At 40.2% G+C, this 20,171-nt stretch overlaps 1 protein-coding gene across 5 annotated transcripts in view; it reads right to left on the bottom strand.

The window, feature by feature from the left end:
- Window positions 1–20,171, bottom strand: part of LOC124711167 (protein piccolo-like) — a 305,632-nt gene that overhangs the window by 226,323 nt on the left and 59,138 nt on the right. For all 5 annotated transcript variants that reach the window (XM_047241089.1, XM_047241087.1, XM_047241088.1 and 2 more), the window contains exon 4: window positions 2,758–3,410. In XM_047241089.1, the coding sequence (XP_047097045.1) occupies window positions 2,758–3,410 (653 nt within the window). The remainder of the gene's footprint in view (window positions 1–2,757; window positions 3,411–20,171) is intronic.

Here is a 20,171-nt window from a genome sequence, read left to right as displayed (position 1 = left end):
ATATTCATTGCTACGAGGTCATGTACGTTTTTGCAACCACTTACATTTTAAGTTGACTTCTTAATTACACTTTAAGTTGACTCCTTAACTAAGTGCTCATATAATTTTCATACAAAGCATTTTGTACAATTTCAGACACTGTTTTATGCCACTGTCAGTTCTGAACATGTATTTTCACTAAAATATCAAGGATAGATTGAAGTCACCAACAATCCAAAACTGTACGAGTGGGGTACCTATTTGAGACAATATTCAAGTTTTGTTTGAACTTTTCAGCAACTGTATCATTTGATTATGGGGTCAGTAAAATGAAACAATTAATAATTTATTCTGGCTGTCAAGTATAATCTCTACCCATATTAACTTGCAGGAACTACCAAACCTCAATTTCACCTCAAGATAGACTACTTCTAACATCAACAAACACGCCACCAACAACTGCAATTAGTCTACCCTTTCTGAACACCATTCCGTTCTTTGTAAACATTTTGGTTGAACTTATATCCAGCTTTAGCCAGTTTTGAGTATCTATAAGGATTTGAGCATCAGGGATTTCTATAAGTGTTTTTGAGCTCTCTCTCTTTCCCAACACAGCTACAATAATTTAATACTATAATACCTGTGATTCTTAGGTCTACCCTCATTCTCTGTTTGCCTTGCACTCTTTGAAACTGATGCCCTTTTTGTTCTTTCCCAAGACCCTCCACCCTTAAAAACCACACAGTCCTCTCCACGCAGCCCCTACTAATGGTGTACCCATGTCCTGCATGTACTGGACCCCTGACATACGGAGAACAACATAGTACCCCACCACACAATGGCACAAGTCAAGGAGTCTGCAGCCTACACAGTTGAACTATCTGAGCCACTCATTCAGGCCCTCCACTCAGCTCTGTAACAAAGGTCCACAATCCATCCTATTGGCAATACTAAACATCGTGAGCCCTACCTTCATCTCTCAAGCAAGATTGGCTGCCAGGAACCAGAAAGGATCTCTTCCAATCCAAAGCAACACACATCATTGGTACTGACATAAGCCACTAACTGCAGTTGGCTGCACTCTGTGTTCTTCACGTAATCCAAAAGGATTTGTTACATATCTGGGATGACTCCCCTCGGTATGCACACAGTGTGTCCACCAGATTTCTTCCCCTTCTTGACAGCCATGTTCCTAAGGGGCTCCATTACGTGCCTAACACTCGAGCTCCCAACTACCATTAACCACCCCTCTGTGAATGCCCAGACTTTGCAGGCTGAGAATCTTTCTCTGAAACAAGACGAACGGCGGCACCTGGTTCAGGGCCTTATCAGTCACAGATAGTGCCTGAAACCTCTTCTTCAGATGGACTGGGAAGGCTTTTACTGGGACCTGGAACATCTTTTGCTGCCCATCATACCCTGGAACCTCTCACTAGACCACAGGTGGGTGATCACCCTCAATGTGAGCAGCATCCAGGGTGGCCACAGTAGTGGACCTAGCAGGTGACACATGGGATGTGCATGATGCTCCTTGCATCCCCACAACCAGGCTTCCACACATATGCCTGCTGGAAACAGTCTCAAGCTGCATGACCACAGCCAGTATTGACTGGAGCTGTGAACGAAGGATCACCAACTCATCCTGCACCCAAACACAGCAATCACAGACCTTATCTGTACCAGGAAAAGTAGAACTCTGCACTAGACAGTTATTAAAATGCCTATCCATCATCTCCTACCACAGTCCAGTCACACGTATTTCTTACCCAATAAAAGGCATCGCCACATGTAAAAGCAGCCGTATTAAACATCAGCTATCTGTAATCACTGCACAGCACTCTGTGTGGGTGTTACAAGAAACAAATTATCTACTCACACAAGTGGCCACTGCAAAACTTTGGGGGACTGCAAACTTGATTATCCAGTTGTCAAAAATGCTGCACACCACACACAAATGACTTCACCTACTGCTTCACTTTGCAAGCACTTTGGATACCCTCTTCCAGCAGAAGTTTCTCTGAACTACGCAGGTAGAAATTGTCTCTCCAGGATATCCTGCACTCTCGCAATCACCATGGCCTAAATCTCCACTAACCTGTTTCGTACTGCCTGACCTTACCTTTACACATCTCACTCCTTTTGACTTGTTATGCAGCCATTGAGTAATCTGTCAAAAGTCTTGTCTCATTCTACCTCACCATCCCTCTTGTCTTGCACTTCTTTACCTACCCCCTCCCCACCTCCATCGCCAGAGGTAACTGCTTTCAATAACAAATAATCTATAGTCACTGTCGCTAAGGCAGTGGGGCTGTACTGTAGTTTTGGGTGTTGGTGTACATGAATGTGTGTAGTTTTATTAATAAAACTGCAAGAGCTTAACAACTAGTGTGAATACTATTTCCTGTTACATGTCTCTATGCTTCACAAATCAGTCCACTATAGGTGACTACAAATTTATATCAACATCTTCTAACAAGAGAGAACTTGATCAACCAAAATAGCACAACTGTACAACAGGCACTAAAAGAATATGGCAAGGACCTGTCTTAGAGCCAGCAGTTACTTCTGACTCCTAAATTTTAATTATTTCTCTAGGAAAAATACTGCAAACAGTAGCGAATCACAGTCTGAAAGAAGTATCACCTCACTGAACTAGCTGTTGTCACAAAGTTAAATACAAATCCTCACAAAGTACATGGATATCACAAACTGTGTTTTTCTTAAAAATAAAACAAACAAAACACACACACACACACACACACACACACAGGAATATACCTTTGTATACTGCTGAGTGTTCTTGTACCAGGGCCTGGACCAGGCTGTCTGATAGTTGACACATGACGGGGCTGATGCTGCTGTTGCACTGATAAAATCTGGTTATGCACAATGTGACTTTCCTGAGTTTGCTGTTGCTGGTGAACATGATATGATGGCTGTGAGTTTTGGGGTAAGCCTTCCTGTGGTTGCTGCAGCTGCTCGTGTTGCACGAATTCCTTTTTCTGTACATCCTTCTGCATTTCTTGTTCCAACTCCTGCTTCTGAGATAGCTGTTGTTGGCACTGTGGTTGCAAATTATGATGCTCTTGCTGTTGTTGGTGCTCATGTGTCTTTTGCAACTCTACTCTGAGGCATGACTGCTGGCGCTGTGTTTGTTCTTCTTGTGGTAGCTGCTTTTGAAGATCCATCTCATCACACCATTTGTGTGCCGTTCCTTCTTGCTGGCGCAATAACAGGTGAAGTGTCTGCTGATTTGATTTCTGTTGATCTTGTTGCGACTTCTGCTGTTGTATAAAATGGCTCTGGTGTTGCTGTAACAGCTGCTGCTGTTCTTGGCGCTGCTGGAGTACCTTCTGCAAGATGTGGTTGTGTTGTTCCACCACTCCTAGTCGCTTCTGCTTCTGCTGCAAGTCCTGTTGCTTCTGTTGAATCTGCAAAAGAGTGGTAATGTTTCCGTATTAATATTGACATATCTTACAGCTGTTCAAATGATACTGCAAATTAAATAAATAAAACCTACACTAGCAACATAGAACACAAAGTCACATGGTTTATCAGACATTTATCGGCAAATGATTGGCCAATGACACAACTAAAAAAATGTGCTTTCAACAGCCTACTGATGGTGTAAGCTCTCACCACCTTTTGGCCTGCGATCTGGTTCACATGGCCAGTTAGTTATTAGTTAACCCACAACATAATACGTGATCTAAAGCACACTGTAGCTTGACATTTTCACATACATTAAACCTTCCTGGAGGAAAAGACCATCTTAAATGCATGACCTCCAAGCCATAAGACCTAGAAGAGATCTAACCATAGACATCTGAATTTGTAGTCTGATGTCTGCAGTGTCACCAAACCACTTAAATCTGCACAACAAAAATGTTAACAGTAAATCAACAACACCACAAAAAAGGCTGTGAGAAGATCATTACATGAAATGGTATACTGTTTTGTATTAATACTTTGGCTCTAGTACTGCCATCAAGATTTATTATTTATACTGCACATTATAGTCCATGCAATCTGTAATATTTGCTATTTCAAGTGTAGTCTTTACTTCCTTGTATAGTTTGTCACTATATATATTTTTAATTTTTTGTACGCATAGCACATTAAGTCTATCTATTAACAGAACTGAGAGAGAATGATTCACTGTTCAATCAGGTAATAAAACGTTCTACACTGTGTGGTACATAAAAAGCACAGGTTGTTCAATTTTTTACTGTGTAACTGTTACACTACATATCACTGTGTACACCATTGCATTTTCAGATGGACATAGGAAAGTTATTAAAGTGACAACAATAAGCACTTATTCAAAATAACTTCTGTATTTTAGATATTACTGTGATAAATTCAGAACAGATTAAAATTTGAATCACCTTGGATTATAAAACAAGTACGTAATTTTGTTGCAAGAGACCAAAGAATGATACTAGAAGATGCCAGTGGGCTGGATAACAAGAAAACTATAATTTCAATGTAGATAACGTAGCTTTTTTCAGGAAACTTTTTTAATGTGTTTGAGAATGTAGGATAACGCCATTGCTTAGGCTCTCTATGTGGTGGTGCGCAAGTTGCAAATATGTTCTTTTCCTCTAAATCATTAAATGAAATTCCAATAATGTACTTAAACTATGGTATTATTATGGTATTTTTTTATTCTCATGTACTACAACTTTTTTAAAAAACTATGAACACCTTTTGCATAAAATTCAGCATTGCGGTTTTGTTTATGTCAGTTCAACATGATCGTAAATACCTCACTTATTTACACTCACTTCTTAGTGCTCGTGTTTTTGTCTCCTTACATTATTCACATGTGTTCTCCCACGCACAGGTGTCTGTTAGGAGAAAAGGGGGGAAGAGATAAAAAAAGGATTTGTGTGTGTGTGTGTGTGTGTGTGTGTGTGTGTGTGTGTGTGTGTGTGTGTGTGAAAGAGAGAGAGAGAGAGAGAGAGAGAGAGATATGACAAACAGCTGCACAAGTACTAAAAAGTGAGTTTAAACATGAGATCTATTTGTGATCTCATGAAAGTGAGATGTAAACAAAATCACAATTGGTAAAGTGACCACTGATCATGCTCTTAAATGAATTGAAATGTGTGACTTTTCAAGCTTTTCCAACAGATCTATTGCACATATATTTATCAGATTTGCCACCATTGAATAACACTGTGCAAGTCACACAATATGTCATCAAAACAGCTGTTCAACACCCTGATGCCTAACAGTTGCTTCAACAAAATATTGTGAGACTTGCACAATGTTATCTAGTGGCAAAAATACAATTCAAGGATGGAAGTAGTTTGAAATAATGAAACAATACAGTGGTATACTCTGATATGATTTCTTGTCTGAAAAGGGGGCAGAGATATTGTCACAGACAGTAAAGATCAAACGAGTCCGTACTAACTACAACCTAGCAAATGTCTCTTCAGATCGCACTCTATGGATCAGCAACACTGACGATGTGGGAGTAGACCACCCAACCGATGCATCAGTCCAAACCCTACGAGTCAACGTAAAAACTGATCAGCCTCAGCAAATTCCCATGCAGAGCAGGAAAAACAATCTACATCAAATTTAAGTCACCCAAGAGCAAAGGAGCAGCTCTGTTATTGACTGAGCAATTGGAGAAATGCAAGTTATTTGACAAGATGCATTGTTATGTTATCAGAATTGTGCGCATGGCTATTATGGTAAGGTGGAAAGACACTAGAGCCCCAATGACAACAGTGAACATGAGCAACGAAGAGATTGTATTCTCATGAGGAACAAAGTTTACTGAAGTGTCAAACATAAGTAAAAGTGACGTCACAGTGATTCCAAATGAGGTATTGGACCTCACAGTCATAAAGATGGATTTTTTGTGGTAGTACTCAAAAACTGCAACAGGGAATCAGAGTTAACAGTAAGGTAAAGAACAAAATTTGGTGGAAGACAGAACATTTGACAGTTTATGAATAAAAGAGTTTTACATTTGTTTTGTTGGAATACGTGGATCTTTTCCGAGAATTTTCAAATTTACCTATCAATCATTTGGTACAGCATCGCACACATACCAGAAATGCAGCATAAATCACTCAGAAATTTTATCGAATACTGCACAGCCAATGATAGTTGGTGGAAGAAATGATTAAAGAACACCTGGAAGCCAACAATTATAAAACCAAGAGATCCTGAAGCTCCATAGTGGTCTTCGTCAATAGTTATTGTTGAGAAGAAACCAGTCTCTGGAGCACGACAATTCCGTTTTTCTATCTATTACTGAACTCTGAATGCAATAGCCCACCAGATATTCACCTCTTACCGAACTAAGTGGAAACGCGAGGTTATTTGCGCAGATCTCGAATTTTTTCGGTTTCTGATTCAACATATGGATATAAACAACTGACAATGCATACAGGTGATCAAGCAAGAACTTCATTTGTTACTGGTACAGGAATATATAATACCTCTGTATGCCATTTGGATTTTGCAATGCACCGGCTACCCCACTGGACCTGATGGCTTCCATTTTATGAGGGCTCACACCAACACAAGCTATTGTATACTTCAAAGATGTAATAACTTTCAGTGAAGACATGAAGCAGCATATGGAGACACTTCAAAAAAATTCTGAGCAGCTAAGAAGTGCAAAATCTGTCTTTAGCAACAGATAAATATCATTTTGCAGAAAGTCAAGCCGAGATTTGAAACTGAAGCTGTCAAGAATTTTTCTGAACCACAGAATTTAAAGGAACTGTAACATTCCTGGGATTAGCAAATTTCTACAGACGTTTCATAACCAATAATGGAAATGTAGCATGTCTAATGACACAGCTACTGAGAAAAAGGAGGCACATTTAATTGGTCAACAGAATAGAAAAAAGGCAATGGAAGAACTTAAACAAGCTCTAAGCACAGCTCCAATGTTACCATAGCCAGATTTCAATAAGCCCTTCATTATTTAAACAGATGCTTAAAAATTTACTGTTGGTGCTATATTATTTCAAGAAACTGATGGTACCCATTACCATTTTATTCCAGCCAATTAAACAAAGTGGAACGTAATTATACCATCACGAAAAAGGAGCCTTATGGTCTGATTTTTGGTACCACACACAACATACGTTTCTTGACAGAAAGAGAATTGATCATGCCACACTGAAAAGATTGTCAAGTTTCAACGACTCAACTTCCTAATTAACAAGAAGGGCATTAAGAGTAAGCAAGTTCCAGCTTAAGGTTATTCACTGACCTGTTAAGCAACATGTGAATACTGATGCAATGAGTCGAAAGGTTTGTGTTTGCATTACAATTAGTTATGAGGGAGAGTTAAAAATCAGCCCACAAGGAGAAGTCACAACACAAAATATGGAAGAATGGTCACCATTTTATGGACTATCTAGTAAATGAAAGTGCTTGGTTATTCCAGAAGGCATGAGAGAACAAATCATGACGGAAGAACAAAATTCTCTATTATCTGGACGCTGTGGCAAAAAAACAACAAATATTAAGATAGTAACAATACTATGAGAAGTAAAGTTGCTACTCACCATATACCGCGTATAGCGGAGATTCTGAGTCGCAGATAGGCAGAACAAAAAGATCCTCACAATTAAAGCTTTCGGTCATTAAGGCCTTTGTCAACACTAGACATCCGTAAGTGCATGCACGTGCGGGGACGCGCGCAACTGCACGCGCCCACACGCACACATGCGTGCGTACGCAAACGCAACTCTCGCACACACAAGTCATTAAAATAGCTGAGGTGTATTGGCGGCCAAGTCGTAATGCTGACTTTCTAAGTTGGTTTCACAATGTGTTTCTTACGGAATAATTTGGGAGGGACTAAGGAACCATTACAAGAACTGCCAGAATGATGCTAGTGAATCATTAGAAAGGGTAGAATTGGATGTTGTTGGACCATTTCTAGACTAACGAACAATAAATACATTTTGATCATGTTAGACCGTTTCACCAGATATCTTCTTAATGATACCAATAACTGATCACAGTTTTTTGTAAATGAGTATTCTATAATTTGGGTAAAAAAAATGGTTCAAATGGCTCTGAACACTATGGGACTCAACTGCTGAGATCATTAGTCCCCTAGAACTTAGAACCAGTTAAACCTAACTAACCTAAGGACATCACAAACATCCATGCCCGAGGCAGGATTCGAACCTGCGACCGTTGCGGTCTTGCGGTTCCAGACTGCAGCGCCTTTAACCACACGGCCACTTCGGCCGGCTAATTTGGGTCACCATTAAGCATAATCAGAAATAAAGGAACAAATTTTATGAAGGAATTGCTTAAAGAGACTTGTAAACTGATGCATGTAATTTAGCAGCACACCCTGAAGATAATGGCTGCATGAAACGAGTCCACAGAACAATCATTAAGATGGTTAGCCACTACACGGTCAGCATGTGTAATAACTGGGACGTTTCTCTGCCATATGTTGTAAGTGTGTACACTGAAACAATGCAAGCATCAGATGGCCTAAGTCCATATGAAATTGTATATATGAGGAGGACAGATTCATCCCTGGACTTTGCCCAGTCAAACACTTTAACCAGCAATGAAGAAGTAAGGGAATAATACACAAACTAAGGATGTATGGAAGGGAGTGAAACAGGGGAATCATCAGGTCTTTCTTCACAAAGAATACAATAAGATTGCCAAGCAGTCATGGCTCAGTGTTGGATAGGAGACTGTCTGCCTGAGCAATACAGTATTCTAGAAGAGACATGTTAAAAAGTTTTGGAAGGGAGCATAATCAATCTTGCAAGCCACTCCTCAGCTCCAACTGTCTTTCTGTTCTTCTACTATTCATGTCAATCATGAAAAGCCATTTCTGGATATACTTCCTGTAGCAGTGCAAGATGGCAACAAGTATCTACCAAGGAGCACACAAGCTGTTCCTAAAAACAGGAAAGGAGCATCGCTACATTGCAGTCCAGATTTCAAGGCCACAGAGTCACCTTACACTGAACACACAATCCTGTGTGATACTATTCTCCTGAATCTGAGGGGTGCTGAGTGAAGTGCCAATTCGACCCGGAAGAGCCAGTGGGATAAAAACCCTCAGATCAAAATCAGAATGGGTCCACGAAAGCCTCAGTCATAGATAGTGAGGAGAATGTGGTGGTGCCAAGCTGTGCCGTATGCCTTATTTAGGTCAAAGAAGACCATCACCATGTGTTGGTGTTTAGTAAAAGCCTGTTGGATTGCTGTTTCCAATCTGAGTAAATGGTCTGTTGGAGATCATCCTTCCCAGAAGCCACACTGATATGGGGACAAAAGGCCCCGAGATTCAAGTAACCAACATAACTGGAAGCTAACCACCCTCTGAAGCAGTTTAGAAAGTACATTCAACAGGCTGATCGGGCAGTAGCTGTTGAGAGACATTGGGCTCTTTCTGGGCTCAAGGACGAGGATAACTATACTGTCTCGCCATTGCGAGGGGATGGCACCCATGAGCCAAATGCGGTTGAAGACCATGAGCAAATGTTGGCTCTGGGTAACGTCCAAGTGTTGGATCATTTGGTTGTGGATGGAATCCGGACCTGTGGCCGTGCCATGTGAAGAGGTAAGAGCCTGTAAGAATTCCCATTCACTGATGTGGTAAAGTGTGTCACAAGGCGTTCTGCAAGTACCAATGGGTCAGTTCACAGAGCACCTTGAAGGATAAAACCCTTGACAGTTGGATGTCGCTGGCTGCCCAGTAGGCTATGGAGCTTGGAGCAGACCTGCAATGAAGAGGCACACGTCTCCAGGAAGGAAACATAGTGCTCCCAGCATTCTTTTTAACTCTGCTTAATAAGGTAGCAAGCCTTAGAATGGAGATGCTTGAAAGCAAAAAGGTTGGTCTCTGAAGGGGGTCATTTAAATCGCTGCAATGCATACTGGTGGTCCTAGATAGCGAGTGCTATGTCCTTGGTCCACCACAGTATCGGTTAACAATGATGGAGACTTGTGGACAGGGGGACAGTAGTGCCAGCGGCATGAAGAAGAGCAGCAGAAATGTCTTGCACAACCACATCAATGCAATCTGAGAGAGAGGTGTCAAAGTGCACAGCAGACATATATGAAGGCCAATTGGCTCTGTGGAATGTCCAATACGGGGCCTATCTGTCTGTTGGTGGCAGGGAACAATAGAATCACTGGTCACTGTCATCAAGATGATCGTGGGGTGACCAATGTAGGGAAGCCACGGGAGCAGAGGAGGAGATCGTCAGATAAATAACACAAAAGGTGCTGTGAGCAGCACTGAAGCAGTTAGGGGAAACATCATTGAGGAGACACAAATCAAAGTCTGTAATAAGTTGGTCAATTAGAAGACCCCTACCCGTTGAAGTGGCACTCCCCCCACAAGCAATTGTGTGCACTGAAGTCTCCAAGTAGGAGGAAAGGTTGTGAGAGATGCTGTATTAAGGCAGACAGGTCACCATAAAGAAGTGACGTGATCTACCAGGAGGGAGATAGACATTGCAAATGGAGATTGCTAGGGTCATCTGCACTCTTATCGCTATTGTTTCCAGACTGGTGTGAAGAGGGATCCAGTCACTAATACACTGGTGTGAACCAAAGTGCAGACCCCTCCAGACGCTATCCCGGAGCCAGCATGATAACCATGAAATCTTGGAGAGTGGCCACGAGGGAAATGCGTTTCCTGAAGAGCACGACAGACTAAAGAATAAGAGGAAACGGGTTGATGAATTTCCGGTAGGTGATGGTAATATCCGTTGCAGTTCCACTGGATTATCATGTGTCCAGAGTAGACATATAAAAGCTGAGGGGAGGTCACGTTATCGGTTCAGTGGTTGTCACTGACGAGGATAGGGTGACATCCATAAAAACTGGGTCTGATTCGGGATGATGAGGAGGGGACAAAGCGCCCCAGGAAGCCTCGTCCCTTGATTTGCCCTTCTTCTTCTTCTTCTTCTTCTTCTTCTTCTTCTTCCTCCTCCTCCTCCTCCTCATCAGAGGGAGGGAGGAAGCGTTATCAGTAAGGCAACAGGCGGCAGCGATGTCAGGAACAGACAGAGAGCAAACGGCTTTAGGGTCCTAGGGGTGTGGTACCTTGTCTGACAGATTGCAAGCTTCCTATCCTGAGAACGCTGGGGAGGGTTTCCAGGAGGGAGCCCCATCCCTAGCAGTAACCAGAGCAGAGGATGTCTTCCCTGACCGAGGAGGAGGAGGAGGAGGAGGAGCAGCTTCTTGAGGTGAGGGGATGGGAGACACCAAAGGTGACAAAAGGGAAGAGGGGCAAGATGGTGGTAAGGAGGAGGGGAAGACTTAGCAGGGAGATTGGAGACCAGAAGCAGTTTACACAGTTAGGTGGTGAGTTGCAAGGGCTTCCCACATGAAGAGGGCAGCTACAGCCAGCACAGATGGGAATGGCATTGCACTGTGAGGACATGTGGATGAAACTGAGGCAGCGGAAGCAACGCATGTGAGGTGGAATGTATGGTTTCACATTGCATCTACAGACCAATAACTTGACCTTCTTGGGCAGGGTATCCACATCAAATGCCAGGATGAAAGTGCCAGGGTCTACACCAGATGAAATGAATGCCGTGTCATTCTAGATTATCCCTACATTAATCACCAAGACTGGAGGAGAAGGTCCCAATTGAAAATTACATCCTGTGTCATATTGAGTGCCTTGTGAGAAACGATAGTCATGGAAATGTCTCCCAAATGGTGACAGGCACAGAGGAAGGCCAGCTGACTGGCAGAAATTGTCTTTATAAGGAGAGAGCCAGATATCTTGCTTAACAATTCAACTTCACCTAACTTTTCTTCAATATGTTCCACAAAGAAAAGGAGCATGGTGGCAGCAAATGTCTGCCCATCAGTCCTGATACCGATCAGGAATCGTGGAAAGAGCTTCGCCCCAAGCCAGTGGGCCTGTCCCTCCTCCCAGGGAGTCATCAAGGAGGTTAAGGCCGGGAAAGCAGAACCATTTCTAGGAAGATAGGAAGACACGCAGCCACAGAAGAGCAGCCAAAGAGTTTAACACTTCTCATGTGCCAAATATCTGCCCTGGTATGACACACACAGAACAGGGGCTCACCTCGTGGGTGCCACCAGCCACAGCAATGACAGCCTGGCAGGACAGTTGCTGCTGGGAGTTCCAATGCCATAAAAAGATGGGCAAACATTCCTAGACTTGCACAAGATGTTCACATCACAGGTACCAGCAGTGTGATCCCTGGAGTGAGGGGCTCAACCAGATCAGTACATAACAGCCCCACCACACAGGCTGGCTACCGAGCTGTGGCCTAGCGAGGAGGAGAAAGGGCTATGGCAGGGAGGGAGGGGAAGGGGGGGGGGGGTGAGGGAGAGGAGGAGGGAAGGAGAGGAACCCACACCAATGACGCTATGGAGGGAGTTCTTATCCATCTGACTCATGCTACAGGTTTCAAATTTAGAGTGGGGGTCAAACCCCTGAGGGAGACCAAAGAAAGAAGGCGCAAACATGCCTGGTTTGATTTTTGAGGTATTGTCCTTCATACTGTATTTGATACTTTAACCAGCTGAGATATACTGGATGTTAAAGACAAAATATTAACTCTTTAACAACAGGCAGATTCAAATAACTTCACCAATAAAATGATTGTGTTATGGAATATGGGAAGAACCTTTACTGACCACACAGCTTTTATTGAACAGATTGTAAAGCATTTCAAGATAATTTGTGGCGAAAGGAATGCAGCTATCCATGAGGTGTTCACAATATTGCATGCTATGAGCACCCAATTACAAGGTAACATTCTCAAGTGTCAATAAATGATGCTGATTAAACATGGTGGGTGTGCAAAGGGGGAAAAAATAATACAATATGTATTTTTATTGTTTGTGCCCAATTTCACTTTCGAGAAGTAAAACACACCAATTTGGCGTATTACGTTTTGGGGAATATCTTTGAAACAATGATATATAAAAATGTTTCACATAAAAGTTGAAATTTATCTAACATTCTTGAAAGCTGTATAATCATATTGTGTACTAATTTGAAATTTTGCAAAGTACTCATCACCATTACTTAATGTTGAAAAATTAAAACTTTTGTTACAACATAAAGCTTTCAAGCTACCCCATTTGTAATACACCTGGTTTCTGAAATACTCTTTTTGGAAAATTAGCTGTACACAATGTGCTACCAAAGTATTTTCAACATACCTAATTAAAATATCTAAACATTCATTATTAGTCAAGTTATTTATTTTACTTATATTCATTAATAATTAACTCATTATTATGAAACAGAATCATTGCAGAAATGATAATCTGTAAATAAATGCTTATAACATAACATTTTCTTACACTGCGCACGTAAAAATGAACGAAATTCCTTCACATAATATATGTGACAGAGAGCGCAATATAAAACAAAATTCAGAAGGCTTTCAAATTGTCGCAGATGATCCTGCAAATATTCTGATTTGTGTCTGGCATATTTCAGTAGACTGATCAATCATGACAAAAAGAATTAATTGTGTACTACTGAGTGCAGCTTCATTATATTCTCTCTCAAGTGGGGACTGACATCAAAATCATTCAACAGAAGTAGATCTGAAAATCTTCTCACAAGGATCTTGTAACATTGAAAGCACTACAGGTATCACGACTGTACTTGCACTGTCGAGTCCTTTGTATCACCAGATGAAAAAGTTTCTTGACCTCAGGTGTGGTGGTCAACATGGTTTTTTCATAGTGACCACTCGCCTTGTCATAGTTCTAAAAAGAACTAATGGTGAGTTTGCATTGAGAACTCGAGAATGTCCATCTGAAGTCCTAAATGCCCTTGTGACAGCATTGCACTCTGATAAACATCTGATCAGGTCAAAATATATTTCAAAGATGTTTTCTTTTGCAGTGAGGGAGAATAAACTTTATTAACGTTAGATTCTTAGGGCAGTCAACTAACCTTAGATTCTTAAGCAGTCAGTGTGAAAGAACCATATAGAGCATAATGTCCGAGGACAAGAAACTTGTTCATCTGGTGGACCCTAAGTGCTCTACGGCACAGGTACATCTACGTCTACCTCTGCAACTACACTCTGCAAATCACTGTGAGGTGCATGGCAGAAGATGCATCCCATTGTACCAGTTCTTGGGGTTCCTTCGTTTTCCATTCAACATACGGAGTGCGGGAAGAATGACTGACGACTTCTATGCATGTAGTAATTATTTTAATCTTATCCTCACAATCCCTATGTGAACAATATGTAGGGGGTTGTAGTATATTCCTAGAGTAATCATTTAAGGCTGGTTCTTGAAACTTTGTTAACAGATTTTCTTGGGATGGTTTATATCTATCTTCAAGGGTCTTCCAGTTCAGTTCCTTCAATATCTCTGTGATACTCTCCTATGGATTAAAGTACCCTGTGACCATTCATCCTGTCCTATGTACATATTCAATATCCCCCGTTAGTTCTATCTAGTATGGTTCCCATATACTTGACCAGAATTCTAGAAAAGGTCACACAAGTGATTTGTAAGCAATCTCTTTTATAGACCAATTGCATTTCCCCACTATTCTACCAAAAAATTGAAGTCTACCACCTGCTTTACCCATGACTGAATCTATGTGATCATTCCATTTAATATTCCTACTAAGTGTTACACCCATGTATTTGTACGAGTTGGTCAATTCCAAGAGATACTCACTGATGTTACAGTCATATGATACTATATTTCTCAGTTTTGTGAGACGCAAAATTTTACATTTCTGAACATTTAGAGCAAGTTGCCAATCTCTGCAGCGCATTGAAATCTTATCAAGCTCTGACAGAATATTTATGCAGCTTCTTTCAGATAGTACTTCATTACAGATAACTGCATCATCTGCAAAAAGCCTGATTTTACTATTAACACTGTCTGCAACAGCAAGTGTCCAAACATACTTCGCTGTGTTACATCCGAAGTTACTTCTACATCTGATGATAACTTTCCATCCAAGATAAAACGCTGTGTCCTCCCTCCCAAAAGATTAAATCCAATCATAAATTTCACTTGATACCCCATATGACTGTACTTTTGACAATAAGTGTAGGTGCGGTACTGTCAAATGCTTTTTGTAAATAAAGAAACACTGCATCTACCTGACTGCCTTGATCCAATGCTTTCAGTATGTCATGTGAGAAAAGTGTGAGCTGGGTTTCATATGATTGAGGTTTCCGAAATCCATGCTGGTTGGCATTGAAGATGTCATTCTGTTCAAGATACCTCATTATGTTTGAGCTCAGAATATGCTCTAAGATTCTACAATAAATCAATGTCAAGGATACTGGATGGTTGTTTTGTGGGTCACTTTACAACTCTTTTTGTACACGAGTGTGACTTGTGACTTTTTCGAGAACTTGGCACAGATTCTTGTTCGAGGGATCTACGATAGATTATAGTTAGATGGGGGGCTAACTCAGCTGCAAATTCACTATAGAATCTGAGGAGGATTCCATTGGAGCATGGAGCTTTGTTCAATTTCAATGATTTCTGCCGTTTCTCAACATCGCTGACACTAATACTTATTTCATTCATCTTTTCAGTGGTACAAGGATTAAACTGGGGCAATTCTCCTGGGTTTTCCTTTATAAAGAGACATTTGAAAAAGGAGTTAAGTATTTCAGCATTTGCTTTCCTGCCCTCAATTTCAGTTCCCGTCTCATTCACTAGGGACTGGACACTAACTTTGGTGCCATTAACAGCCTCCCACAGATGAGAGTATTAAAATCCTAATGTAAAACTGTTGGAGCTTTCACAGCAAAGTCCCAGAGTTTGAAGCACTCTTGAAAAGCAAGAGACACACATAATACTAGGTTCACAAAGCTGGTTGAAACCTGAAAGTGACAGCAGTGAGATTTTGGGGGGAAATGTAAGTGTATATTTAAAGAATAGGCAAATGGGAAATGGAGACGGTGTATTTGTCGCAGAAGACAAGAAACTCAAATCCACCAAGGTAGAAATCGAAGCTTCATGTTACATTGTTTGGGCAAGACTCAGTGTAATGGGTGGGCATAAAATGGTAACTGGATCCTTCTATCGCACAACAGACTCATCTCCTGATGTAACCGAAAACTTTGGAGAAAACCTCAGTACACTTGTATGTAAGTTCCCCAGTCATACTGTAATCATTGGTGGAGACTTCAATAATTCAACAATTAATTGGGAAAATAACAGTTTGTTAGTGCTGGGTGTGATAAGACACCTTTTGAAACATGACTAAATGTCTTCTCTGAAAACTACCTACAACAGATAGTTCGGAAACCCACTCATGATGGAAATACATTCGACGTAATGGCAACAAATGCACCCGACATCTTTGGGGGTGTCCACATGCAAACTCATATCAGTGACCATGACACACCTGTGACAACAAAGATTACCAAAGTGCAAATGGCAAATACAACAAGCAGAAAGATACACGTGTTCAGTAAACTATATAAAAAAATTAGTAGTTTCATATCTCAATGGGGAACTTAAAACTTCCAGCACAGGTCAGGAGCATGTACAGGAACTCTGACTCATGTTTAAAAGAGTAGTTGACCATGCACTGGATAGATATGTACCCCGTAGAATAGTTCACAATGGGAGGAAACAACCATGGTATACACTCACTGTAAAGAAACTTCTAAAGAAACAGAGATTATTGCATAATAGCTGTGCAACAACGCGTAGGGCGATAGATAGACACTGAATGAAATACATTTGACTCTCGCGAGAGCAATACATGATGCCTTCAGTGACTACCATAGCAGAATATTGCCATGTGACATTTCACAAAATTCAAAGAAATTCTGGTTGAGTAGCAATCTTTGATGTGTAGAGCACACCTGATCCTTGTAGAGAGACCCCACAGTTCTCAACCTTATGACAAGTCCAGGAAGCTGCAGCCTAGTTTGTCAAAGAACCTTCGACGTCTCTGGTTCAGTCCTTCCACTCAACTCAGAACGAAAGGGCTACCATTAGTGCTGGTGACAATGCTGTAAACTGTGAACTTCATTGAAACTCCAAGTGCAAGGTTGGTCTTCTCACCCCAAACTGCCAGTCACTGCATGACCCAAGAATGCCCTTGGAGCCCAGATAACAGGCATCATTTGTTCCAACGTGCGCCACAATCTGCAGTTGGTTGCACTCTGTTCCCTCAATCGCTCCCACAATAGCCTTTTCAACATGTTGAATGATGTTGTCCGGCATATACACTGAGTACACCTGGTGTTCTTTCCTGTCCCCTGCTACCATTTCCCTAAGGGGTACCATCATTTGCCGTACATTTGAACTGCCGATGATTAATAGACCCCCTACTCTTTTGCATTTGGTTCCTCCTGACATTGGGAAAAACACGTTTTCCCAAAAACAGGTGAAGTGAGTACCACTGTCTCAAATTCAGTGAAAGACAGTACCTCAGATTTGGTTAGGGGGACCGGTGCAGCACCCCAAGTCCTCCCTGGTCCCCATCCACCCTGTAAAGGATGTGTAGATCTACCACTGAGACGCCACTCGAAGTCAAGTGGATGGGTAATGACAGATCATGTACTTTCTGCAGAGGAGACATGATATACAACAGAGGATAGTACTTGAGGTACCTCTCATACATGTAACAAAGGTACATGACTTTCAAGAACTCTACCAACACTCCAAACTGCAGCAGCTGCCAATCTTTTAACAGTAGTCAAGGCAATTTCCAGCTGCTTATGAATATCAACCAACTCAGTGCGTGTTTGAGAACAGCATTCACAGACAGTGTACAAATAACTTTAAGTTAAACCTGCTGATTGTCTTTTAGCCCGTTGAGCTAAAAAGTTGCTAATTCCTTGTAAGAATTCAAGCAGATACACAAAATGAAATTTCTATTAACGCAACACAAAAATTTGTGGTAAAAATTACTTGTTTCTTACACCGTTTTGATATTAATTGTAATTGTTAGCAAATTCAAAAATTGAGTTAATTTATGATAAATGCAAATAATATGTAGTGCTACTCCTCTTTAAGAAAAAACTGATGTAATACAATTTGTTAGTTAGAAAAATCTGCTACTGTAACTAAATCATGAATATACAATCAAATTCAGGGGTGATGTATACTTTGGCAGAACTGTGAACCACAAATGCTGATTTGCAATGAATTACAGGTACAGTCGTGAGATGTATGTGGCTTTCAATGTTGGTAGAACTATGTGAGAGTTTTTCAGATTTAGTACTATTGAATGATTTTGGTGTCAATCTCCACTTGAGAAACAATATAACAAGGCCACAGTCACAAGTAAAGCCAAGGCTTACCAATATACTGAAATATGCTTGATACAAATCAGGATATTTAGAGGATTACCCACATCAATACGAAATCCTGTTGTGCTCTTTGTCATGTATGTTATGTAAAGAAATTTCATTCATTTTATCTGCATGGTGTAAGAAAATATTATGTTTGAAGCATTTATTTACAGATCATCATTATTGTAATGATTTTGTACCATAATGATGAGTTATTTATTATTTTCAATTAACAAAATTCACATACGGTGAAACAGTAAACTATAAAACACAACAAAAATAATGTAAAATAATAATTTAAAACATCAAATATAAATAATATAAATAACTAGACTAATAATGAATGTTTAGGTACTGTAACTCAGTACGTTGAAAATAATCTGACAGCACACTGTGTACAGCTTATTTTCCAAAAATGGTATATAAGAAACTAGCTTTATTACACATGTATGTATATATGTTGTAACAAAAGTTTCAATTTTTCTACATTAACTAACGGTGGTGCAGTATTTTGCAAAACTTATTACAAAATTTGATTATACAGTTTTCAAGAATGTTAATTACATTTCAACTTTTATATGTAAATATTTTTATATATTTTTCAAAAATATTCCCTCCAAACCTAACATGCCAAATTACTTTTCAGGTTGTGTTTTGCCCCTTAGAGAGAGAGAGAGAGAGCGAGAGAGCTTTAATGTGGTAAAACGCCCACCAAGTTTAATCAAGATCGTTTATTGACACTTTGGAGTGTTCCAGTGTTAGATTTTAACATCCTGTTGTTAAGAGTCATGGACAGTATGTCAAACACTAGAACTGATGCTCTTCATACAGGAACAGCCATATAAAGTAGTTCAAATCATTGCTTGAGCAATGTGCTACAGCATCCAGACTAGTTGTTGTGGATCCTACTATTAATTAATGTAAGCAACATCATCTATAATTTACACTGTTGAGTCTTATAATTTAAATACTTTCTGCAAGTTGGCTGCCACACACACTAATGACTGAAAATTAGTTACATGTTATTGTTTCTATACCCATTGCTAGGCCAAAGAAAATTTTGAATTGTATGAGATTTATACTTACCCTGTGATGCGAGAACAGGACAGCATTCATATCATATATCAACTAAAGTATTTTTTTACTGGTCAAAAATGGATCAAAGGTATTCTGTATCTATGAATTACCATGATCCACCTGTATGTAAACATAGTCATAAGTTAATTTGCCAAGAATCGGCAGCATTCTTCGATAGTAGAATTTACAGTTGTGAGAAAGAACTGTTTTATGAATAAGATACAACTGTCCTAGGAATTTAATGCTTCTTTATCAGCCATTTCTTAAACAATGTTCTGAAGGTATGTACATTTGACATAATGGTGAACTTAAATATCAATTCATCTTGATGTCACATTTACATGTAAAAATTTTGGTACACCTGAGATGATAGTGGATTAACATTAAAAGATACCCAATGTAATTTATCATGTGTGTTCGATTTGACTTCTGCATTGCCAACTACTTGTCAAGCAGCTGAAAAGCTTTCACTAATGTGAGTGTTACCAGTTTATTATAATGAATCATACATACTCTCATATGCAAATCATTCTCTGTCCAGTTTTCCCTAGCATACTGATCTGATTATGGATATCCAGGAAATGCATGGCTACTAACAATGAGTTAAATTTCATTCAAAGAGCAAAAAGGAGTTAAGTCTTTCAAATTTTCCAGTAATATTAATCAATACTTAATCATCAGTGTTGTGTTCTTATTACTTTTATTTTTCTGTCTTGTGCATACAGTGCATGTCATGTACCAAGCTCTCATAAAAGCCCGTTCACCGATGTCAACCATTACTATGCCTACAAATGAAGTAAAGGTTGCAATGCCCCCTGACACTGGGACTGGTGAAATATA

This window comes from Schistocerca piceifrons, chromosome 8 (assembly GCF_021461385.2).
Source record: "Schistocerca piceifrons isolate TAMUIC-IGC-003096 chromosome 8, iqSchPice1.1, whole genome shotgun sequence".
In the NCBI taxonomy this organism is placed as follows: Eukaryota; Metazoa; Arthropoda; class Insecta; order Orthoptera; family Acrididae; genus Schistocerca; species Schistocerca piceifrons.
This window is presented reverse-complemented; position numbering and strand designations above follow the sequence as displayed.